Genomic DNA, 24,382 nt, shown 5'->3' with positions numbered 1-24,382 from the left:
CCAGGAGAGCAAGGGCCCTGTCCTGTTTCAGAGAGTCTGGAAGTGGCATCCTCTTCGCTGCTCCTGTCTTGCTGGCTGGAATGTGGTCACCTCTGTACCTAGCTTGGGGGAATTGGGTGCTCTTTCTTACCCAGCTCAGGGCTTGGTGACTGAAGAATAAAGACAGTTGTCATGGGGGTAAATCGCAGTGCCCTGATTTCATGGGGCACATACTACATATGTCCAGGCTTTCTGTGAGAATTAAATGACAAAAGTAGAAATACTTAGCAGCCAGTGCAGTCGTGCTCAGGAGATGGCGTGCGTAGTCCACAGCAACAGTGACAGCCATCCACAGTGTTTTACTGGACTCTTCTCGAGTCAGTTTGCTAAGGAAGGTAGAGCCTGAGAAACCCAAAACCCTGACAGGTCCTGGGAAGCACACCTGCAGACCTCTGGCTTGGAGCCCCATGCTATGGATTCTCCCTGGTCTTCCCAATCTCTTTGAGGAGGGGCTGGTACTTGCTTAGTTTTAAAATTAAGTTACATGTTCACACCTGTCATGGTGACACATACCTAAGATGATGAAGACAGGTTTATGGTGATGCGGGTTTGGAGGGTACAGTCTGGGGTAGCTGGTCCTGTAGCTCCCGGGCCTGCTCAACACTGGTAGTGAGCATACAGAGAAGCAAGATTGCTCACCTCGTAGCCAGAGGAACTGGGGTCCCTGTCCCTTTTTTTCACTTTAAGGGTCCTAAGGCCCCCCTTTAGAACCTACCTGCTGTAGGCTGGAGACCAAGTGAGTTACACTTGAGCTTTTGGAGAACATTTAAAAGCCAAAGCAAGGTGCAAGTACTATTCGTACGTGGTCCTGGGCTGCGGAGGCTGAGACGGCCCACTGCTGCAAGTTAGAGGTCGGCTTTGGCTGTACAGTGAGTTCCAGAACAGCCATAGTGGGCCATAGTGTGAGGCTCTGTCTTGAAAAAAGATCAAAATTTAAAAAGAAAAAAAAACCCACTGGGGAAATGGCTCAGCAGAGAAAGCACTTACTGTGCATGAGGTTTAGATAGAGGAATAGTGTAAAAGCTGGGCGGGTGTGCAGCCTCCCTGGAATCCCGGGGCTCAGCAGACAGAGGTGGGATCCCTGAAGCAAGCTGCCTGTCTAGACTAGCTGAGTCAGCAGGCTCCAGGCTCAGCAAGAAACACCGTCCCAGTAAATAAAGGGAGAGGGATCAAGGAAGACATCCAGCCTCTGCACACACCTGCATCACACACCTGTAAACATGTATGCACACTATACTTCACACACACGATAAATCTTGATTTTTTTCTTTTTTGCTATCGTAATTTGTATGTATATGTTGTCATTGACAACATAATAAGTAGTTACCAGAAGCTGGGGGTGGGTGACACAGATATGTAATCCAGCACTCAGGAGGCTAGGGGGAGGATCGAAAGTTTGAGGCCAACAGGAGCTACGGAGTGAGTTGAGGCCAGCCTGGGTGGCAAATGTTGCTGTTGTTTAACATAGCACCAGATACAGAATAGACTCTGAATATCTGTGCCTAGGAGCTGAGAGATGGACTCAGTAAAAAGAAAGGCTGGGAAGAGAAAGCCGGGAGCAGTGCGGTGTTGGATAGTCTAAGATGAAGTCCTGTCTCTGTGTCATCTCTGTAGTGTGTGTCTGCCCATGTGCAGATTGAGTCTGGATAGATGTGCAGATGGAGTCTGGATAGATGTGCAGATGGAGTCTGGATAGATGTGCAGATGGAGTCTGGATAGATGTGCAGATGGAGTCTGGATAGATGTGCAGATGGAGACTGGATAGATGTGCAGATGGAGACTGGATAGATGTGCAGATGGAGTCTGGATAGATGTGCAGATGGAGTCTGGATAGATGTGCAGATGGAGTCTGGATAGATGTGCAGATGGAGTCTGGATAGATGTGCAGATGGAGTCTGGATAGATGTGCAGATGGAGACTGGATAGATGTGCAGATGGAGTCTGGATAGATGTGCAGATGGAGACTCTGGACAGATGTGCAGATGGAGACTCTGGATAGATGAGCAGATGGAGACTCTGGATAGATGTGCACACATGTTGCCTAGCTTCCCATACACACAAAGAATGTCTAGAGACAGTGACAACCTAGCTCAGCAAACACCCTCAGCATCTGACCTTGGTTTCTAAAGACTTATTTATGTGTATGTGTGAGTGTCTGCATGTATATGTGTGCAGCATGTATGTACCTGGTGCCTGCAGAAGTCAGAAGAGAACATCATATCCCTTGGAGCTGGAGTTCCAGGTAGTTGTAAGCATCCTGATGTGTGTGCTGGGAACTTTACCTGAGTCCTCTACAGGAGCAGTCAGTGCTGTTAACCACTGAGTGGTCTCTCCAGCCCCTCAGATCCTGCTTTCTAATTTCATCTTCTAGCAGAGGAGCCAGGACTACCTGTAGAAAATGGCCACTGAGGTTTCTGAGCCAGATGTGCAGACCATCTTGTAGAGCTAGAGCTAGAAAGTGAGGTGCGCTGGGGAGCACGGATGGGGCTGTGTCTGAAGGACTCACAGGCAGGCTGAAAGAGCCCCCGGTGCAGTAGTCGGAACCACGAAGTCAGTGTTTGGTTACCACCCTAAGAGAACCTGTCACCAGGAGTCCATGTGACTTCAGTGAGCACAGCATGGGTACTGGAGGGCCAGGTCTTCCTCTGGGATTCTGAGCTGTGTGTGGAGTCTTCAGGACATGGAGCTCTGCTGGCCTTTCCTCAAGTGCAGGTAGGGCTGGGAGAATCCTGCCAAGACTGGAAAGGAAGGAAACTGGCCCCCATCACCTTATCAACTCAGGGGGCTGTCTCCAGTGTTGAGTCGTGTTGACATAGGCAAGGGGGAAACCAAGCAGCTGTGAAACACTAGACAGCATCCTTCCAAAGCTTCCAGGCCAGCAGACCCGATCACAAGCTGCAGAGGCTTGAGAGCCCATTGTTGGGTCCCTGAGCAGCCCCAGGGGAGGAGGAAATTGTCATGGATGCGGTGCCCCTAAAGAGCCTGCCCTGCCGGGCGTTGGTGGCGCACGCCTTTAATCCCAGCACTCGGGAGGCAGAGCCAGGCGGATCTCTGTGAGTTCGAGGCCAGCCTGGGCTACCAAGTGAGCTCCAGGAAAGGCGCAAAGCTACACAGAGAAACCCTGTCTCGGGAAAAAAAAAAAAAAAAAAAAAAAAAGAGCCTGCCCTGCCTGATCGTTTCCTCCTTTGACACGTGTGCAGAGGAGCCTGGGTACATAGAGTGTTCTGTATGATCTGGATCAGTTTTGCATAAATCTGAAATCATTCCAGCTGGGTGTGGTGGCGCATTCCTTTGATCCCAGCACTCATGAAGCAAAGGCAGACAGATCTCTTTGAGTTTGAGGCCAGCCAGGGCTACATAATGAGACCCTGTCTCACAAAAACAAAAATTCCAAAATTTACCCCCTAGAAGGGAAGAGGCTGGGAATGTATGTAGCTCAGTTGGTAGAGTGCCTGCTAGAGCATACGCAAAGCCCTGGGTTCGATCCTGACCTCATAAACTGTAATCCCAGATTACACTGGAAGGTGAAAGGAGAAACATCAGAAGTTTAGGATCATCTTCTGCCACAGTACCAAGTTCTAGGCGAGCCTGGAACTCATGAGACTCTGTCTCCAAAAAAATGATGGGTAAAGTGAGACATTGGAACACTGAGGCATGGCTGAGTCTCGCCACTAGCCCATGCGCAGAAGGGGCTCCTGCGCTGCTGCCCCCAGGCCGGTTTGCTGTTGGTGATGAGTCCTTGCTTTCCTGCTAATGACTTCCCTCACCCTGTGCAGGTCACTGGTACCGTGCAGGCATCGGCACAGCCGGAACCAGCTGCTGTAACACCGTGGGCCGTGGAAACCACTCCAGAAAAAGATGAAGGTGGGGTTCACGAAGTCAACGGAGCATGCTGTGCTGTGGTCTAGTGGCCAAGAGGAAACTACCAAAGTTAAAATGGAAACCCTCTTGTGTTAGCCGATGGACTCAAAAGACATTCTAGAAGGTTCCCACCGAGATGTTAACTAGAAACTAGGATAACTGGATCATTAGTTTCTGCTTTGATACAGTATTGAAGTGTGGACTTTTAAAGTAGAAAACAAGATTTCAGGGTTCTTTTTTAAATTTAGTTTAAAGAAATTTTAAGGCAAGGTCTCACTTTGTAGTCTTGACTGTCCTGGAACTCTCTGTGTAGACCAGGCTGGCCTCAAATTCTCAGATATCCATCTGTCTCTGCCTCTGGAGTGCTGTGATTAAAAGTATGTGCCACCGTGCCTGGCTAAGATTTTAGTTTTAAAACTATTAATAAGTATTTCGCAGTTAATAAGTCACACACACTTGGTGACTATATTGTAGAACTTTATTTATTTGATGGTTTTTTGAGGTAGAGTCTCATGTAGCCTAGGCTGTCCGAAAATTCACTACGTCACTGAGGATCCCTGAACTCCTGGTCCTCCTGCCTCTACCTCCTGAGTGCTGGGATCACAGGTGTGCTCACCACCCCTGGCTGTGTATTTATTGTAAATATGATGTCAATCACTTACGCATTAGAAATGACCTAGGTGCCGCACCTGTGTTCTAAAACTGAGCATCTTTCATGGGCCTGAATGTTGCGGTAAAATAACAATAAAATGACAGTCAAGTAGAGAACCTGGGATGTGGGACCCAGGAAAGACGTGCTGGCTTGTGGAGGCTCAGCACCAGCCTTTGGGTTGGGGTGCAGTAAGGCAATTTTGGAAATGGATTCTGCTTCAAGGATTAAAGTTGGTACTGTCTGTCGTGGGAAGGGAGGTAGGAGAGAGCAACTCCAGAAGCCGTGAGTCACGGCTCTGAGGTAACCCCAGCATGGCTGCTTTTCATCTGTCTATGGTTTACAACCTGTGGACTTCTTTTTCTTTTTCCTTTTTGGTTTTTTTGAGACAAGGTTTCTCTGTATAGGTAGCCCTGACTGTCCTGGAACTCACTCTGTAGACCAGGCTGGCCTTGAACTCACAGAGACCCATCTGCCTCTGCCTCCCAAGTGCTGGGATTAAAGATGTGCTCTACCACTGCCCGGCTATGTGGACTTCTTTTTTGTGTCCTGTGGTTGAGAAGCCTTGGAGAAAGATGGAGTCCAGCTTGGCATCCTCCCCCATTCCCGCCCTCCCTTCTCTCCTGGGGGTGCAGCACAGGTGCAGCCATTGGCCACGCCCAGCACACTGCCTTCTGTACTTTGTCTCCCTGTTAGCACGTACACCCTGTTCTAGAGATTGCTGTGTCCCCTTGGGTTGCATGTGACATGTGTCCAGTGGGAGAGAACTGTATAGTAGTACATGTGCCGTGTGCAGTATAGGTAACTCAGTGCCTTACACACACTAAGAGGCAAGTCAGGAAGGTCAGGGTTCAGTGTCATCCTTGGCTACCTAGGGAGTTCAAGACCAACCTGAGTTATATGAAACCCTATCCAAAAAAAAAAAAATTACAAAGTAGAATTCTAAATGGTAGCAGTTGAAAAGACCATTAATTTTCATTTAAAAAAAAAAAAAAAAAAAAAACATTGTTTTGCCAGGCGGTGGTGGCACATGCCTTTAATCCCAGCACTTGGGAGGCAGGGCCAGGCGGATCTCTGTGAGTTCAAGGCCAGCCTGCTCTACAGACCGAGATCCAGAAAAGGCTCAAAGCTACACAGAGAAACCCTGTCTCAAAAAATCAAACCAAACCAAACCAAACCAAACCAAAAAAACATTGTTTTAAACGTGCATTTGCATTTTTACATTTTAATGGACTTTTCTTGTCCTTTTTTTTTTTTTTTTTTTTTTTTTGAGACAGGGTTTCTCTGTGTAGCTTTGTGCCTTTCCTAGAACTCCCTCTGTAGACCAGGCTGGCCTCGAACTCACAGAGATTCACCTGACTCTGCCTCCCGAGTGCTGGGATTAAAGGCGTGCGCCACCACCGCCCGGCGTCTTTTTTTTTTTTTTTTTTTTTTAAAGACAGGGACCTGAGTAGCCCAGGTTACCTCACATTTACTGTATAGCTGAGGATGACTTTGAACTTCTGATTGTTCTGCCTCCACCTCCTGTGTGCTGGAGGACACCAACATGCCCGGCTGGTACCAGCAGTTTTCAATCAAATTGCTTGTGACGGGGCGGGTTGTAGGGGGACTGGTGATGGATCCAGGGCCCTAGTTGGATAGGGGAATGACTGTCGTGCCCTACAGCTCCTTAACGACAGCTGTCCACGCTGTCCTGTAGTAGAAAGGTTTCACGGGTGTCGAACACAGAGCGGTGGGAGTGTTTGATGTGGTACATGACCACTACACACTGTACACATTGTTGAAATGTCACAGTGTGTCTCATAAATATTATTATATGTCAACTGAAAAAAAAATATTTTTTAAGCCGGGCGGTGGTGGTGCACACCTTTAATCCCAGCACTCGGGAGGCAGAGCCAGGCTGATCTCTGTGAGTTCGAGGCCAGCCTGGGCTACCAAGTGACTTCCAGGAAAAGGCACAAAGCTACACAAAGAAACCCTGTCTTGAAAAACCAAAAAAAAAAAAAAAAAAAAAAAAAATTTAAAAAGTGAAGGTCCACAAGGATTAATCTCTTTAATCTCTTTAAATCTCTTTAATCTCAGCACTCTGGAGGCAGAGGCAGATGGGTCTCTGTGAGTTCGAGGCCAGCCTGATTTACGTAGTGAAACCCTGTCTTTAAATGAAAATGAAAGGGGTGGGGATGTAGATCAGTGGTAGAGCTTGGCCATGTGCACAGTAAAAAATAGAATGATGAACTAGATCATAGAGCTGAAAAGCAAGGTGATTGACATACCCAGGTGGGAAACCCAGGACTAAGCAATGTGAAATATCTCACCCTCAAAGGCAGATTTGCCAGGTATGTTTTCTGCTTTAACATCGGTGTTTTACATTTTCAGGTGGGCCAGAACAAGGGCCAAGTGTGGAAGGTCTGAACGCCCCAGGGAAGGCTGCAGTAGGTAATATGCTGAGGGCCCGGGGTCCATCTTTGAATTCTGCCAGCCTCAGTTGTAACATTGTGACTGAACCCGAAACTGAGTTTTACCAGGCAAAGCTGCTATTCCATGTAGCCCTTGTGGCTGTGCACCTTGCAAAGGCTGGTTCACAAACATGCCCCTAGCCGAGCTCAGAGCCCGGCACCATCCTTCATCAGACACTCAGCATTTTCTCTGTGTTCTGAACTTCAAAGCAGTGTCTCATTTTTAAGGGATTATAATCTGATATTGATGTGTATTACATTTTTATGTATTGGAAAGTAGCCACACTGATGGAAAAGAACTAAACCTTTGGTCCTTTTTATCCTCTCTCAAACTCCTCAGAGGCAGGAACAGGTTCTAAGACAGGTGCAGTAGGAGTTTAAAGCAGAGCAATGGAAAAAGAGAGTTCCCCGCGGGTATCCTTTCTCACTAGAAGTCTATTGTTCGTCTCTTCTTAGGGCCGAAGATTGCAGTCTGCTGCACTAGGGGATGTGCATGCTTTTTTTTTCCCACTATAAAGGCGTGCGTGCAAGCGAGTGGAACCAGGGCTTCATGTATACTAGGCAAGGGCTCTTACCACCGAGTTGTACCCCCAGCCCAAGGCTTTATTCTCCCTGGGTCGCCAAAACATAGTTCTAAAACCAGAATATATAACTGTGTATTGAAAATGACTCAGAAAAGCTGGGCAGTGGTGGTACACGCTTTTAATCTCAGCACTCAGGAGGCAGAGGCAGGTGGATCCCTGTGAGTTCAAAGCTAGCCTGGTCTACAGAGTGAGTTCCAGGGTAGCCAGGTCTACACAGAGAAACTCTGTCCTGAAAAAACAAAACAAAACAACAAAAACAACAACAACAAAACCAAAACCAAACCTCAGAAGTGATATTTTAAAGAAATGCTATAAAGCATGTATTTTTGTGAAATTTATAAATCACAAGATACTTCTTGTATCTCAGTGGCTGAATGATAAGATCTGTGTATAAGTCAGTAGGAAAAGCCCAGCCCAGGCTTTAGTTACAGCACAGTGTTGGGCCATTTCCTGTTTTTGACTTTATTTTTTTTTTTAGTATCTATGCATTTAATTTTATGTGTCTGGGTATTTGGCCTGCATGTATGTCTGTGCACTGTATGCATGCAGAAGCCTACAGAGGCCAGAAAAAGGGTCAGATCCTCTGGAACTAGAGTTACAAATGGGTGTGAGCCACCATGTGGGTGCAGGGATTCGAACCCAGGTCCTCTGCAAGAGCAGCCAGTGCTAGTAACCACTGAGCCATCTCTCCAGCCTCCAGTTTCCTGTTTTTAAGAAGCTGATGCTACCTCAGTGGTAGAGCACTTGCCTACTGTCGAAGCCCTAGGAGTGATTGCCGGCAGCACCAAGCAGTGGTGATGGTGGTGATGATGGTAATGATGGTGATGGTGGTGATGATGATGGTGATGGTGGTGATGGTGATGGTGATGGTGATGGTGATGATGATGGTGGTGATGGTGATGATGATGGTGATGATGGTGATGGTGGTGATGATGATGGTGATGATGGTGATGATGGTGATGATGGTGATGGAGATGAAGATGATAGTAAGAATATGTTTTGGGTTTTTGTTTTTTGTTTTTCAAAACAGAGATTCTTTGTGTAGTTCTGGCCATCCTAGAACTCTCTCTGTAGACCACACTGGCCTCGAACTCACAGAGATCCATCTGCCTCTGCCTCCCAAGTGCTGCAATTAAAGATGTAGTCCACCACTGCCTGGCAAGAATGTGTTTTTATAACTTGGTGACAGAGCACTTACCTAGCATATATAAGGCCTTGTGTTCTAACCCTAGTAACAAAACCATAAATGGAATAATAATAACACAGAGAGAAAGGAGCAGGGATGTGCTCAGGAGTAGGGTGCTTGCTTAGTACTCCTGCAGCCCTGGTTCACTCCCCAGTACCAAAACTTGAAAAAAAAGAAAACCAAAGATGGGTGCAGTCACTGCCTGGGTGTCGGGGACTGGAGTAGAGGAAAGGATCTTGACGGGCGTGGGGATCATTGCCTGAGGTCATGACCTGGCACACTAGCCCAGCTCTGGGGGCTTCCCTGCCCCAGACACTGCAGTCCTCTCCTTAACCGGATGAAGCTGCACAGAATGACCCAAGTCTGCCGGAGTTGGGGCCAGAGAGCCATGGTTTTTAATCACAGAGGAGTGGTCTGAAGGTTGAAGTTGGAGGGATGCCAGGCTCTCACTGTCATCCCTGGCAGCGTCACCTGGGAGCAAATGACAGAGGTGGCCAAACCCATCACAGAATGTCGCTGGAGCCCAGGGCTGGACAGATCTTAGACGGCACGGGGTGGGGCAGCGCTTCCAGGGCCCACAGATAGCAAACAAGGTCAAGGTAGCAACAGACGTCAGGAGGCAGAGAAGGCATGCCGGGAACGGGCTGGCTGGAGAGGTGACCCGGCGGTGAGATCGCTGGCTACTCTTGCAGAAGACCTGGGTTCAGTTCCCAGTCTGTCCCCCTAATCTCGGATGATCAGATGCCTTCTGCTGGCCCCTGTGAGCACCAGGCACACAGATGGTACACAGGTATCCGTGCAGGCCATCACCCACACATAAAATGGAAAAGGGAACCACAGGAGCAGGCTGGCTTCTCTGCTGAGAAAGATAAAGGAAGTCTCAGCTGCCTCTTGGAGAGTGAGTAAATGAGAAGGCCTGTAAATGGTGGCCCTGGGGGAGAGCCGCAGAGCAAAGGCACTTTGGTCAGCGGCAGCTTGAAATGTACAGCACTGTCCTGCTGCGGTCAGGCTGGAGCAGTGGACCCTCCTGGAGAGGGACTCTGAAAGCAAAACAACAGGCACGTCCAATCTGTATCTGTGCAGACTGTTTATTTAAGGGTGTTGGATTTCTATGTCAGGCATCAGGAGGTCACGTGTTCTCACCTGTTTGAGAGAAGGACTTTTGGATTCTCAGGTGCTTTGGAACATAACATAACCATCTAGTCTTTGAGTGTCACAGCTCTTTAGGTCTGATAAGGAAGTTTGATAAAAATGGTTCCCCCAAGAAAGGGGTCCAGGGACCTTGCAGATATGGGGGAGCAGAATAATAAGTGTTGAAGGGTTGACACCCAGCTATGTCACACAGAGAAAGGACCCCAAGCCCAGGCCTCTTCTCACCTGGGTGACAGCTGTGCTTGATGCATATAATTCAATAGGAGAGGTTTTTCCTTTTAAAATTATTTTTACTACATTTTATTTATCTGCGGAGTGGGGTACATGTTATGGCATGTGTATGGAGATCAGAGGACAACTTGCAGGACCATATGGGTCCTGGATTCGAACTCAGGTCATCAGACTTGGCAGCAACCACCTTTACTCACTGAACCATCTCACAGAAGAGTGTTTTTAAATACTTGTGGAAAAGTGGGTCCTGGGACAAGCTCAGACTCTGTTTCTCTAGTGTGGAACTCAGAGCTCTGAGTTGGGGTGGTGTACAGTCGTACCCTGACTCCATACTGATGAAGTGCTGGCAACCTGAAAACATGCCGAGACTCGAGTTTTCTAGACCATAGACAAGGCATCTTATTTATAAGACACACTAGACTAGGAAAATGATGTATGATTTCCACCTTCTGACTCTTTATTATTTATTTATTTTTGACAGAAGTTTCATCTATTATAAAAAAGAAACCAAATCAAGCAAAAAAAGGAGTGAGTATTATATTATGTAAAAAATACAGGAGCGGGCTCTAAAACTAGAGATCGGTTTTCTCCTGTGCTTTGTTTTTAACTGGATATACTCATTGCACATGGTACTGGCTTTCATAAACCAGTATGGTGGTACAGGTCTTTAATTCCGGCATTCAGGAGACAGAGGCAGGTGGATCTCTGTGAGTTGGAGGCCAGCCTGGTCTACAGAGTGTGTTCCAGGCCAGCCAGGGGTACATAGTGAGACCCTGTCTTAAAAAAGAAAAGAAAGAAAGAAAAATAAAAAAGCTGTGTTGGGATCCTATCTCACCCTAATCAGAGAGTGTTCTCACTTATTTTGAGCCATAATATAATAAATGTGGCTTTTCTGTTCAATGAGTATTATACTTGGTATTTTGAGAAAACCTTTTTTTCTGTCTGTGACCAAATGGAAAAACCTGCAGCTGAGATGCCCTGAGAGTTCCCTCCTGCCGGAGACTCTGAGGGACATCTCTGTCCTGTGAGGACCAGAGGGTAGTTTTATGAAGAATTCTCCATTCTGCCACTGCCGCAGTGTCCCCCCTGCAGGCAGGGGTCGGGTGGGAGCACCCCCACTTCCCCTGCTCTCCTCACTAGGCGGTCCTGGCTCCTGCCTTGAATCCCATGAATCCTATGTGCTTCCTTCAGACTGCCAGCCTCACAGAGGGGACCAAGGCAATGCTTGTCACAGGCCCGGCAGGCCGGGGATCTGAGAGTAAACAGCCGCAGTTTCAGGTTTTAACTCTGGGTAGAATAAAATCTTACATATGTTCCAGCTTGGAGCCAAAAAAGGAAGCTTGGGAGCCCAGAAGCTGACGAACGCATCCTTCACTGAGATCGAAAAGCAAGCCCAGGCTGTGGACAAGAGGAAGGAGCAGGAAGGCCTGGCCAGGGCCGCCCCAAAGGAGGAGTCCATGTGAGCCTCGTTTGCTTCCTCGACACTGTAGGGAGGGAGTTGTCTGGGTTTGACTTGGTGCGCTTCCCGAACACCTTGTATTTGGGGTGAGCGTGCTCTGCAGGGTGTAGTTTCCTGAGTTTGTGTCACACGGGCATGTGGGTCAGAAGGGACAGGACTGGTGTCTCTGGGGAGCAGCAGTGGGCCCTGGAGAGCCATGGGCAGGAAGGGCAGGTGCGGCCGAGTGTCAGCGAGATGCCACTTCTTATCCAGGAAGGCAACAGAAAGACAGGCCAGAGCAGAGGTTCTCAGCCTGTGGGTCTCGAACCCTCGGGGGTCGAACAACCCTTTCACAGGAGCGGCCTGAGGCCATCGGCAAACAGATGTTTACATTCTAATTCATAGTGGTAGGAAGATTACAGTTATGATGTAGCAATGAAAATCATTTTATGGTCGGGGGTCCCCACAACATGAGGAGCCATAGTAAAAGGCTGCAGTGTTAGGAAGGTTGGAGCCCCGGGCCAGTGGCACAGGACCCACTCGGCATGCATGAGGGTCTGAGTCTGCCTGGCAGAGGAGGACTGTCAGGAGTGGGGAGGACACAAGCAGTCGCAGTGGTGTGGGCAGCAAGGGGAGAGCGACTGAGGCTGGGCTGTGGCTCAGGTGTGGAGCACTTGCCTACAGTACATGAGAGCATTCGCATGGCATGCGTCCTCAGAGCAGAGCAGGAGCCCGAGTGTGTCTCCTGTGAGTAAGGGACGTGGTGTGTTCTCACAGTGCGTTTTGAGTGAGCTGTGAAAAGAATGACTACACGGGTGTACATTGAAAGTTTAAGCAAAGAAAGAAGCCACACGCAAAACTACACAGAGTGTGATTCTCCCCATAGGAGATGTCCAACAAGCAGGTCACAGCTAGAGGCCGAGGAGGGACAGCACTGCTACCAGGGCAGAGGGAAAGGCAGCAGGGCCCTGGGGTTTATGTTCGTTTGTTTTGTATTTTAATGTATCTATCCATGTGTGTATGCACACACACAGAATCACTACATGTGTGGAGGTCAGAGGACAACATGGCAGGAGTAGGTTCTCTTGTTCTACCATGGGGGGTCCAGGGATCAACTCAGGCTATCACACCAGGCAATCCCTTCCCCCACTGGCCGGGGAGCTATGTGAACCATCTTCTGTGGTGCTTGTTTCTGTGTGGACTGTCTCCTGTGATGTCTTGTTTCTGTGTGGACCATCTTCTGTGGTACTTGCTTCAGTATGGACTGTCTCCTGTGATGTCTTATTTCTGTGTGGACTGTCTTCTGTCATGCTTGTTTCTGTGTGGACTGTCTCCTGTGATGTCTTGTTTCTGTGTGGACTGTCTTCTGTCATGCTTGTTTCTGTGTGGACTGTCTCCTGTGGTGTCTTGTTTCTGTGTGGATCTTCTGTGGTACTTGTTTCTGTGTGGACTGTCTTCTGTGATGTCTTGTTTCTGTGTGGACCATCTTCTGTGGTACTTGTTTCTGTGTGGACTGTCTTCTGTGATGTCTTGTTTTTGTGTGGACGATCTTCTGTGGTACTTGTTTCTGTGTGGACTGCCTTCTGTGATGTCTTGTTTTTGTGTGGACGATCTTCTGTGGTACTTGTTTCTGTGTGGACTGTCTTCTGTGATGTCTTCTTTTTGTGTGGACGATCTTCTGTGGTACTTGTTTCTGTGTGGACTGTCTTCTGTGGTGTCTTGTTTCTGTGTGGATCTTCTGTGGTACTTGTTTCTGTGTGGACTGTCTTCTGTGATGTCTTGTTTTTGTGTGGACCATCTTCTGTGGTACTTGTTTCTGTGTGGACTGCCTTCTGTGATGTCTTGTTTTTGTGTGGACGATCTTCTGTGGTACTTGTTTCTGTGTGGACTGCCTTCTGTGATGTCTTGTTTTTGTGTGGACGATCTTCTGTGGTACTTGTTTCTGTGTGGACTGTCTTCTGTGATGTCTTCTTTTTGTGTGGACGATCTTCTGTGGTACTTGTTTCTGTGTGGACTGTCTTCTGTGGTGTCTTGTTTCTGTGTGGATCTTCTGTGGTACTTGTTTCTGTGTGGACTGTCTTCTGTGATGTCTTGTTTCTGTGTGGACCATCTTCTGTGGTACTTGTTTCTGTGTGGACTGCCTTCTGTGATGTCTTGTTTTTGTGTGGACGATCTTCTGTGGTACTTGTTTCTGTGTGGACTGTCTTCTGTGATGTCTTCTTTTTGTGTGGACGATCTTCTGTGGTACTTGTTTCTGTATGGACTGTCTTCTGTGATGTCTTGTTTTTGTGTGGACGATCTTCTGTGGTACTTGTTTCTGTGTGGACTGTCTCTTGTGATGTCTTGTTTCTATGTGGACGATCTTCTGTGGTACTTGTTTCTGTGTGGACTGTCTTCTGTGATGTCTTGTTTTTGTGTGGACGATCTTCTGTGGTACTTGTTTCTGTGTGGACTGTCTCCTGTGATGTTTTGTTTCTGTGTGGACTGTCTTCTGTGAAGTCTTGTTTCTGTGTGGACTGTCTTCTGTGAAGTCTCATTTTTTGTGTGGACCCTCTTTTGTGCTTGTTTTTGTGTGGATGGTTTTCTGTGGAGTCATATTTTTGTGTGGACTGTCTTCTATGGAGTCTTGTTTCTATGTGGACTGTGTTCTGGGGAGTCTCGTTGTATGGAGTGTCTTCTATGGAGTCTTGTTTCTGTGTGGACTGTCTTCTAGGGAGTCTTGTTCTTGAGTGAATTGTCTTGTGTGATTGTTTTTTGTGGACTGTTTCCTGTGATGTTCTGTTTCTGTGTGGACTGTCTTCCAGGGAGTCCTGTTTCTGTGTGGATTGTCTTCCAGGGAGTCTTCTTTCTGTATGGACTGTTTCCTGTGATGTTCTGTTTCTGTGTGGACTGTCTTCTGTGGTGTTCTCTTTCTGTGTGGACTGTCTTTTGTGGTACTTGTTTCTGTGTAGACTGTCTCCTGTGATATCCTGTTTTTGTGTGGACTGTCTTTTGTGATGCTCTGTTTCTGTGTGGACTGTCTTCTGTGGTGATTGTTTCTGTTTGGAGTGTCTTCTGTGGAGTCTTGTTTTTGTGTGGACTGTCTTCTGTGGAGTCTTATTTCTGTGTGGACTGTCTTCTGTGGTACTTGTTTCTGTGTAGACTCTCTCTTGTGATATCCTGTTTTTGTGTGGACTGTCTTTGTTGCTTGTTTCTGTGTGGACTATCTTTTGTGGTGATTGTTTCTGTGTGGAGTGTTTTCTGTGGAGTCTTGTTTTTGTGTGGACTGTCTTCTGTGGAGTCTTATTTCTGTGTGGACTGTCTTCTGTGGTACTTGTTTCTGTGTAGACTCTCTCTTGTGATATCCTGTTTTTGTGTGGACTGTCTTCTTTGTTGCTTGTTTCTGTGTGGACTGTCTTCTGTGGTGATTGTTTCTGTTTGGAGTGTTTTCTGTGGAGTCTTGTTTTTGATTGGACTGTCTTCTGTGGAGTCTTGTTTCTGTGTGGACTGTCTTCTGTGGTACTTGTTTCTGTGTAGACTGTCTCTTGTGATATCCTGTTTTTGTGTGGACTGTCTTCTTTGGTGCTTGTTTCTGTGTGGACTGTCTTCTGTGGTGATTGTTTCTGTTTGGAGTGTCTTCTGTAGAGTCTTGTTTTTGTGTGGACTGTCTTCTGTGGAGTCTTGTTTCTGTGTGGACTGTCTTCTGTGGTACTTGTTTCTGTGTAGACTGTCTCTTGTGATATCCTGTTTTTGTGTGTATTGTCTTCTGTGGTGGTTGTTTCTTTGTGGACTGTCTCCTGTGATGTTTTGTTTCTGTGTGGACTGTGTCCTGTGATGTTTTGTCTCTGCGTGGAGTGTCTTCTGTTGAGTCTTGTTTCTGTGTGGACTATTTCCTGTGATGTCTTATTTCTGTGTGGACTGTGTCCTGTGATGTTTTGTCTCTGCGTGGAGTGTCTTCTGTGGAGTCTTGTTTCTGTGTGGACTGTCTTCTGTGATGTCTTATTTCTGTGTGGACCATCTTCTGTGGTACTTGTATCTGTATGGACTTTCTCCTGTGATGTCTTGTTTCTGTGTGAAATATATTCTCTGAAGTCTTGTTTCTGTGTGGACTGTCTTCTGTGGAGTCTCTTTTCTGTGTGGACTGTCTTCTGTGGAGTCTTGGTTTTGTGTGGACTGTCTTCTGCAGTGATTGTCTCTGTGGGGACCATCTTCTTTGATGTCCTGGTTTTGTGTAGACTGTCTTCTGTGGTGATTTTTTCTGTGTGGAATATATTCTCTGGAGTCTTCTTTCTGTGTGGGCTGTCTTCTGTGGAATCTTTTTTCTGTGTGGACTCTCTTCTGTGGTGCTTGTTTCTGTGTGGACTGTCTTCTGTGATATCCTGGTTTTGTGTGGACCATTTCCTGTGGTGTTCTGTTTCTGTGTGGAGTGTCTTCTGTGGAGTCTCTTTTCTGTGTGGACTGCCTTCTGTGGTTCTTGATTCTGTGTGGACTGTCTCATATGATTTCCTGGTGTTATGTGGACTGTCTTCTGAGGTGATTGTTTCTGTTTGGAATATATTCTGTGGAGTCTTCTTTCTGTGTGGACCGTCTTCTGTGGAATCTTTTTTCTGTGTGGACTCTCTTCTGTGGTACTTGCTTCTGTGTGGACCGTCTCCTGAGATATCCTGTTTTTGTGTGGACCATTTCCTGTGCTGTTCTGTTTCTGAGTGAGCTGTCTTCTGTGGTGCTTGTTTCTGTGTGGACTGTCTCCTGTTCTGTTTTATATCTGTGTAGACCATCTTCTGTGATGTCCTATTTCTGTGTGAACTGTCTTCTGTGGTGCTTGTTTCTGTGTGGACTGTCTCCTGTGGTGTTTTATTTCTGTGTGGACTGTCTTCTGTGGTGTCCTGTTTCTGTGTTGACTACCTCCTGTGGAGTCTTGTTTCTGTGTGGACTGTCTTCCATGGAGTCTTACTTCTATGTGGACTGTCTTCTGTGGGGTCTCTTCCTGTGTTTTTTATCTGTTTAGCTGGAATTGCCGTCCATTGTATAATGAGCAAAATAAATGACCCTGTTTTGTGAGGTTCTTTCAAGGTACACTTCAGATGACAGATGACATTTATTGAAATCCTGACCACAGTCCCTGGGGCTCAGGAGGAGCTCAGTCAGTCAGCTGTCACACAGTAGGTGCTTGGCCAGTGCGACTTGCCCCTGTTTGTGCTGGTGTTGGTGGTTTGAGATTGTTATTTCCCTGTGGAGCTCTCAGAACGCCAGGGGCAGCACTGACCTGTGTAGACAGACTTTCTCTGGGACAGGGATGGAGTGTCAGACTTGAATTTCTCTTGTCATTGCTTTCTGACCAGGGCAGAAACAGGTTAGCTCAGCTGATTGGAAGTGACTCTGCCTGTGCTGCTGGGGCTTGAAGTAATCTCAAAAGCCTGGTGAGATAAGAGCTGTGGGGTGCACCCACACCCTCCTTTGTGTGCTCAGGAGGCTGGAGAAGCAGGGCACAGGGAGGTTAGCATGGGATGCTGGCCACACCCACCGTCCATGTGTCTGTCCTTAATTCATTGAAAACACATGAATGAGGGCTTGGCTTGCAGCTTGTGGGTGTAGTGGTACTTTCTTGTTGGGCTACCAGCCCGCAATACAACACAGAGACTTACTGTTAATTACGAAAGCTCAGCCTTAGCTTAGGCTTGTTACCAACTAGCTCTTATAACTTAAGTTAACCCATATATATATATTTTAATCTGTGATTTTCCACGTGGCTTGTTACCTCATCTCCATACTGCACACCCTGCTTCCTCTGTGTCTCACTGGTGAATCTGCCTTTTCTTCTTCCCAGAGTTCTCTCTCTGCCCACAAGTCCCACCTATATTTCCTGCCTTGCTATTGGCCATTCAGCTTTTTATTACACCATCACAGCAACACGTCTTCGCACAGTGCACAACTATCCCACAGCATGTGGGTAGAGCCTTGGCCAGACGTGCAGAAAGCCTCTGTGCAGAGATGCATGGTGGGAGGGAAGGAATGATTGACTCGGGAACCCAGTTTAGCAGCTTGATTGCCCTTCTCCAGGACATCCTGTGACTGACCGCCTGTCTCTGCTGTGCAGACCTGTCTCACCCTGTCCCAGCTCTGTGTTCACCAGGGAAAAGTGAGGGTGAAGCCTGGAAGCTGATGTTTCTAGTGATTGTGAATAGTTACAGTGCAAGACTCAGTGGAGAGTCAGCATGTCCTACACAGTCACACTGTGAAGCTAAGGACCTTTGCAGCCTCGTCCTGGCTGGCTACGCTGGTGGCTTGTGAGCATCCTACAGCCCTTGTGAGCATCCTCTGCCTTCGCAGAGCGGAGAACTCATGCTTGTGAGCGAGGGGAGCCCCTGGTCAGGAGTCCTCAGAGAGCCCCTGCCGGGAGCGAGGGGAGCCCCTGGTCAGGAGTCCTCAGAGAGCCCCTGCCAGGGTCTTCTGGTTCTTCCATTCATCCCCAGGCCCTGCTGCTGCTGCTGCAGTTGATGAGATCTGACTTGAAAGAAAGCTGGTGTTTCCCATTGGTTTGCTAAGGGAGATGATAGTGAGACACCTGCCGGGCCAGAGCTGACCCGGGAAACCCCCACATCTCCTTACAAGAAGGAAAGAGCAAAAACGGGAGTAGAGTTTCCCGGGTGTGTCTCCTGCCTCGACACAGGAGTTGCCTCTGCACAGGGTTCTGATGGCTTGCTGGTGAGGGGCCCCTGGCGCTGTCCAGGGCTTTGGGAGGCAGATGGTAGGCATGTCACTTCTCACGGCACCGAGTGTCCTGCTGCTGGGGCATAGCTTTCTAGATGAGCTCAGGTACGGCTTGCGCTCATTGAAGCCTGGGAGCAAGGGTAATGTGCACACAACTTCCAGGCACAGTGGTGCCCTTTTTAATAGAAATCGGGGTATGGCTAGGACTCATGGAATGATTCACAGATGACCTCAGTTCAATCTCCGGAACCCTTGGTGGGAGGAGAGAACTGACTTCATAAGTTGTCCTCTGACCTCCACACACATACACGCCATATACATGTGCCTTATCCCACACACAACATGTATGCACACAATAATGAAATGGTTTTAAAGCTAGAGACAGTGGCTGGGTGGGTAATGACCATCCATTTCAAATGTTCTCAGTAGCCTGATAAATAGAGACACTACAGGAAATTATTTGAACTACAGCTAATGATTTATATATTTATGAAATCAATTTTAGATATATATTTATCTTTTTATATTAAAAAAAATTAATTGCATGTGTGCTGTCTTTCTGAATGTGAGAGTTTGCATGTTTGTATAGGTGCCTGTAGAGGTCAGAAGAGAGCATCAGATCGCCCGGAGTGACAATATTTTCATCTTAAATAGTAGACACAGTAGACAAGTTTACTAACCTCACACACTGTTATGTCTCAGGGAAGTGTAATCAGATGTCAGTCAAAGGAAGGATCCTGGGTGGGAAGTAACTGAGGCACTCGGTATGGTACCAGACAATCAGAAGAGCAGCCATAAAGTCCTGAACTTGTATTTGAGAAAGACTTGAAGGCAGCATTCTGTCAAGTGTGCTACCTAGAGGAGGACAGAGCTGAAAGAGGAATTTCACGTCTCCGCTCTGCCTATGGTTTTAATGTAGGAGTGTGGTTTAAAGCTGCACTAGTGAGCGTGTGCTTTTCCCAGCAGTGTTTCGTCGTTACGATTGGCCTACAAGGATCTTGACATTCACATGAAGAAGGATGAAAAACTGAACCTGAGCGGCCAGAAGAAGGTGGAAGCCGAGAGGCTGGGCATGGGCTTTGGAAGCTGCCGGAGGTAGGGTCCGCTTGGCGGGTTCAGCCCGGTGCCCTTTGCCCACAGTGAAGGGGTCTAGGGGCTCATTTCAGCCTCAGAGGCATTTCTTTGGTGCCTTTCCTTTCCTGGTTGGCTGGCTTTGCGTTGGTATTTGGTATATTATGGCTGGGGCTGGGGCTTCATGGGTAGATGTGCACAGAGCCCTGGGTTGGATCCCCAGCACCATAGAAACCAAGATTGGGGCTTCACCCAAGGTCATTCTGAGCTACAAGAGTCCCTGCCTGTCTCAAAACAAACAACAAATACAAAATAGTTGGGGGTAAAGCTAAATATAGTGGGTGTGCCTCTAATCCTAGCATCAGGAGGTAAAGACAGAAAGATCAGCAATATCAAGGCCAGCCTGGGCTATATAGCTAGTTTAAGACTAGCCTAGGCTACATGAGGCGTGTGTGTGTGTGTGTGTGTGTGTGTGTGTGATGGCTCACATGGTTCTTGGAGAGAAGGAAATGGGTCTGAGTTTCCACGACATGTGCACTGGAGTGGGTGCCCCCGCCACACCCCATGATTGTGGCTGTCTTCTTCCTGGTCCAACCCTCAGAATGACTTCTAGTTCACCTTGGGTTTCCCAGCCCTCCAGATCAGCTTAAAGCATTCTTTTGTTTGGTAAGACAAAAGCCTTTAGGAGGCCAATGATGTAATATTTCCTCTTTTATTCTGTCCCCAAGTGGCATCTCCCATTCTGTGACTTCAGACATGCAGACCATCGAGCAGGAGTCGCCTACACTGGCAAAGCCAAGGAGGAAGTACCAAGAAGACCCAGAGGAGTCATACTTCACCTCCAGCTCCAGGTGGTCTGAGCCTAGCTGTGTCTATGGGTGCATTAGGGGCTGGCCTTAAAAGTTGTTGGTTGTTTTGTTTTGTTTTTTCCTTTACCTTTTGGGGGGCCTGCCTCCCAAATAAATCACACACAGAGGCTTATTCTTAATTATAAATGCCCAGTGTTAGTTTGGCTTGTTTCTAGCCAGCTTTTCTTAACTTTAAATTACCCTTCTACCTTTTGCCTCTGGGCTTTTTCCTTTTCTTCTGTGATCTTACTCCATGGCCAGCTGTGTAGCTGGATGGCTGGTCCCTGATGTCCTCCTCCTTTTCTGACTACTTCTTCCTCTCCCAGATAGCTCCGTCTATCAATTATTTATGTCTGCCAGCCCCACCTATCCTTTCTCCTTCCTTGCTATTGACCATTCAGCTCTTTATTAGACCATCAGGTGTTTTAGAGAGGCAAAGTAATGCAGCTTTACAGAGTTGAACAAATGCAACATGAACAAAAGTAACACGGCTTAAAATAATATTCTACAACACTTAAGAGCCAGTACAGATCAGTGCCTGGCACCATTTGAAAGCTTTGACTGATGCAAGTCTATGCGTAGGACCAAAGGCTGGGAAACAGTGTAAGGGGCAGTGTTTACAACTAGCAAAGTGTTTGTTGATACAGTCAGCAGCTAAGGGTTAAAGTCAGAGGTAGACGAGGTACTGAGGAGTGGAGAGAGGCAGAGTCCTGTCTTCAAGGCAAGGACTGGAGTGTGCCCGGACCTTGAGCGGCTTCTGTGTTGGAACACTGGCTTCTGAGAGCTGCCAGGAGAATCCAGTATGAAGTCGCATTTGTGTGTGTATTTATTCATGAAGGCAATGACTGTTCTCTGAAGGGATCCCATGGTACTAGGACAGCCTGGTTCTGTTCTTTCGTGTCTTCTGTCTGCTGGGGCAAAACATGTAACTGGCATAAGGCTGAATGTGGTGAGGACAAGTGTCATCTTGAATAGGGTTGCCCAGAAGCTGACTTCACAGGAACTTGGGATGGCTTTGACATAACATGTAGGTTCAGAGACCCAGTAGCCTGGGTTGAATGCTGGCTGTGCCACATAAGAACTGCATGGAAACGGCCAGGTTATTAAAATGCTCATGCTGCAGCCTCCTCATCCGTCAGGGAAGGATCCTGGGGTGCCTGCCCTGCAGGGTCCATAGGGAAAGCTGAGGCACTGCCGACAGACTGCTTGGCTCTACTGTGACTAGTTTCTATGGTAGCCGAGGAGCTCATCCAGAGACAGGTGCTCAGTGAGGGGCCAGTTGGGCAGCTGCATTAACCACACCAAGGACCCTTTCACATCTGGAGTTGGTGAGGATGGGACACTTCTGTCAATGACGGTACTGCCACAGTCACACAGGCTTCCTGGTGTCACGTGGCCAAAGACATGGCTGTCATAGGTAGAACAGGCATAGGTTCTGTTATCTAGAGTCAACTGTGAAATTGTGGACTTTCCTATCCAAGCTCCTAGGTAAGCAATTGTGCAAACAGCTCTTCCCTTATTTTTAAGCACAGCTCTGAGTTACTTGAGTCCCAGTATTTTAGAAAGAGCTGGCTGCTTCATGACTCCTTGCTGGCTAGTCAGAGACTGCGGCTTCCCTGCCTGCCCCTCTCCAGCCTCCATAGGCTTCCGCAGTGTGCTTGGGTCTGTTCATACTGTGCCGTTTGAGAAAACCTAAATAGTTGTTACACAGGAGAAATTCAAGTTTGTGACTGACCCTGGAAAGCACACATCAGGTCCTTGCACACACCGTTTGGATGAGGGCTGGGCTGGGGTCTGAGGACCCTTGCATTCTCCCCACCTCTGTGGCTTCCCTGCTCTTTAGTGATGCCCATGGAGGGCGGTATAGGAAAAGACAGGATCACTTTCATGGAGCACCAGTTCTGTGCTTGGGGAGCAGTGTTGGCGAGAGAAAGGCTTCTGGGTAAGGTCGCCTGCTAAGTCGGACCCTTCCCATGCCCACAGCCTCAGGTCATGGGGGAACTCATGTGGGCCTTATGTGTGCCTTCGAGCCTTCAGAAACAGCTCTTCTTGGCTCAGTCAGAAGCGTCAGTTCTGGGGGCTGGAGAGATGGCTCAGCAGTTAAGAACACTGGTTGTTCTTCCAGAGGTCCTGAGTTCAATTCCCAGCAGCCACATGGTGGCTCCCAACCATCTGTAATGTGCAGGCATATGTGCAGGCAGAACACTGTATACATAATAAAATAAATGTTTAAAAAAAAAGAAAAGGAAAAACCAAAAAATAAATAAATAAAAAGAAGGGTCAGTTCTGAAGGCTCAAAGGCTGCTATGCGAGGGACCAGTTACTTAGTCTGAAACCTGGGGGCAAATGGCATTTAGACATAGAGCAGAGAAAACTTTGATGCCATGTGGATGGTGACCTAGAGTGGGTAGGCACCGGGCTGACTTTCTGTGCAGGGCCTCATAACCAGGTACTGTCTGCGGTCAGGATCAACCTTTATATGTGCCTTGGAGCCTCTAGGAACCTCTCTCAATCAGAAGGTTGGGTCCCAAAGGCCGCTGTGCCGGGGACCAATTTCAGTTTGAAACCTGGGGGTAAGTGGTGTTTAGTTGTAGAGCAGTGAGATTTGGGTGCCATGTAGATGGTGACCCGCAGGTTATCTGGGGACAGAAACATCCCTCGAGTTCACTTGATGACCACAGTGACAGAGCAGGGTTGGAGTAGGTGCTTTGGCCCCAGAGGTGAGGTGAACACTCTGGAAGCCAGCAGGTCAGTGCCACAGAGTGCTTTTACTGCTTCCAAATTATTCATCAGCCATTAGGACTTGCATGTTATGAATTATGGAAGAGTGCTGTTTCTATAAAGCAAGGGGGACATATCCTTGCATGTTTTTTTTATAGTGAATTCCATTATTTCCAAATTATAAATGATGCATTATTACAATAGTGCATTCAGAATAATGAAACTGGACTGTTTGCTGAGCCCCACGGAGCCCAATGGCCTTGGGTGGGGGATGTGACTGACGACAGGACAGTGTGCTATTAAAGGCTTTTCCCAGGGGCCTGCAGGGATGTGTTCAGAGGTGAGGAAGGTGCAGTGTGAGGGCTAGCATGAAGGAAAGCTCATGGAGAAATGGGACCCAGAAATGAAAGCCCACGCTGGGTGAAGAAGGTCAGGGATGGGGAGAGCTGCTGAGTCCTGGCATGGGACTGAGGCTCGGCAGGCTGGCTGGCGTAGTATTGCCTGCGAGTGACTAGGTACCCCTACAGGATGCCAGAGCACAGAGAGGCTCTTGTGAGTGATTGAGAAGTAGGAAATCCCCACGTGTGGACTGCTCAGGGCACCTATGCAAGGTGGCATCTACTTTTACAATTTAAAGGCGCCCCAATGCCTCTCCAGGCCAGAAAAGGTTATGAAGAATGTCCGTGTGAGTCCAATGAGTGTGATCTCCAGAACACTGAGCGCCATTGTTGAGAAGAACCTGAGTATCCCGGCCCCTCCCCATCTAGTACTGATTCACACCCCCTTGTGCTTCTTAGGGCCGACCAGCCTCTGGGCTCTGCCATATGACCTCGCAGCTGGGGGGGGGTGTCAATCTCAGCAGCCTGGGGCTGCATCAGAGGAAAGGGACCACCTCTTCCCCGAAGCCCTCAGAGAGCAAGGTCAGCTGGGACACAGTTGCTGGGAAGACCTTGGACCCTGACGTCAGCTCCTGTTCATTGGCCACAGCTGGGGTCAGGCCTGCCCTTCATCTCAGAACATGACTGGGCAGGGAGGTCAGGTTCCTCCATACCCAAAAGGAGTGAGTGTCGTAAGTACTCCCTGGTCACCGTTTCCTCCTGTTCCAACAGGTACTTTGACGACCCCATGGAGTTAAGAGGTAGTTCCTTTTCCAGCTGGGACGACAGTGCCGATTCCTACTGGAAGAAAGACAGCAGCAGAGAGCCTGAGCCTGCCATGAAAAGCACAGGCTCTTCAGACAGGTGGGAGCTGCAGCCTGGGGAGCCAGGTCCTCTGTCAGAGGACCAGTGGGTGAGAGCTGGGTCACCAGTGTCCTGCTGCCTTAGGAAGTGGCTGTGCATTGGGGGTGCATGCCAGAAACCTGTGGCTGATAGAAAGCAGGTGTGAGGCGATTCCCTGGGGATTCTCATCAATGGGTCAGGGTGACCTGGCTCATGAATGAGTCACCTTCCCCCAT

The 24,382-nt window shown here is 48.1% G+C and overlaps 1 protein-coding gene across 4 annotated transcripts in view; it reads left to right on the top strand.

Annotated features, from left to right (window-relative positions):
* The window catches only part of Arfgap3 (ARF GTPase activating protein 3), a 49,616-nt gene that overhangs the window by 17,717 nt on the left and 7,517 nt on the right, over positions 1-24,382 (top strand). The window contains exons 6-12 of one of the 4 annotated variants that reach the window (XM_006980238.4): positions 3,816-3,903; positions 6,926-6,985; positions 10,640-10,686; positions 11,478-11,617; positions 19,253-19,381; positions 20,086-20,208; positions 24,036-24,167. In XM_006980238.4, coding sequence (XP_006980300.1) covers positions 3,816-3,903; positions 6,926-6,985; positions 10,640-10,686; positions 11,478-11,617; positions 19,253-19,381; positions 20,086-20,208; positions 24,036-24,167 — 719 coding nt within the window. Of the gene's footprint in view, positions 1-3,815; positions 3,904-6,925; positions 6,986-10,639; positions 10,687-11,477; positions 11,618-19,249; positions 19,382-20,085; positions 20,212-24,035; positions 24,168-24,382 lie in introns of all 4 variants that reach the window. The other 3 variants (XM_015998797.3, XM_076556438.1, XM_076556437.1) reach the window with 3 other exon arrangements.

The sequence above is a fragment of the Peromyscus maniculatus genome, chromosome 20, assembly GCF_049852395.1.
Source record: "Peromyscus maniculatus bairdii isolate BWxNUB_F1_BW_parent chromosome 20, HU_Pman_BW_mat_3.1, whole genome shotgun sequence".
NCBI lineage: Eukaryota > Metazoa > Chordata > Mammalia > Rodentia > Cricetidae > Peromyscus > Peromyscus maniculatus.
This window is presented reverse-complemented; position numbering and strand designations above follow the sequence as displayed.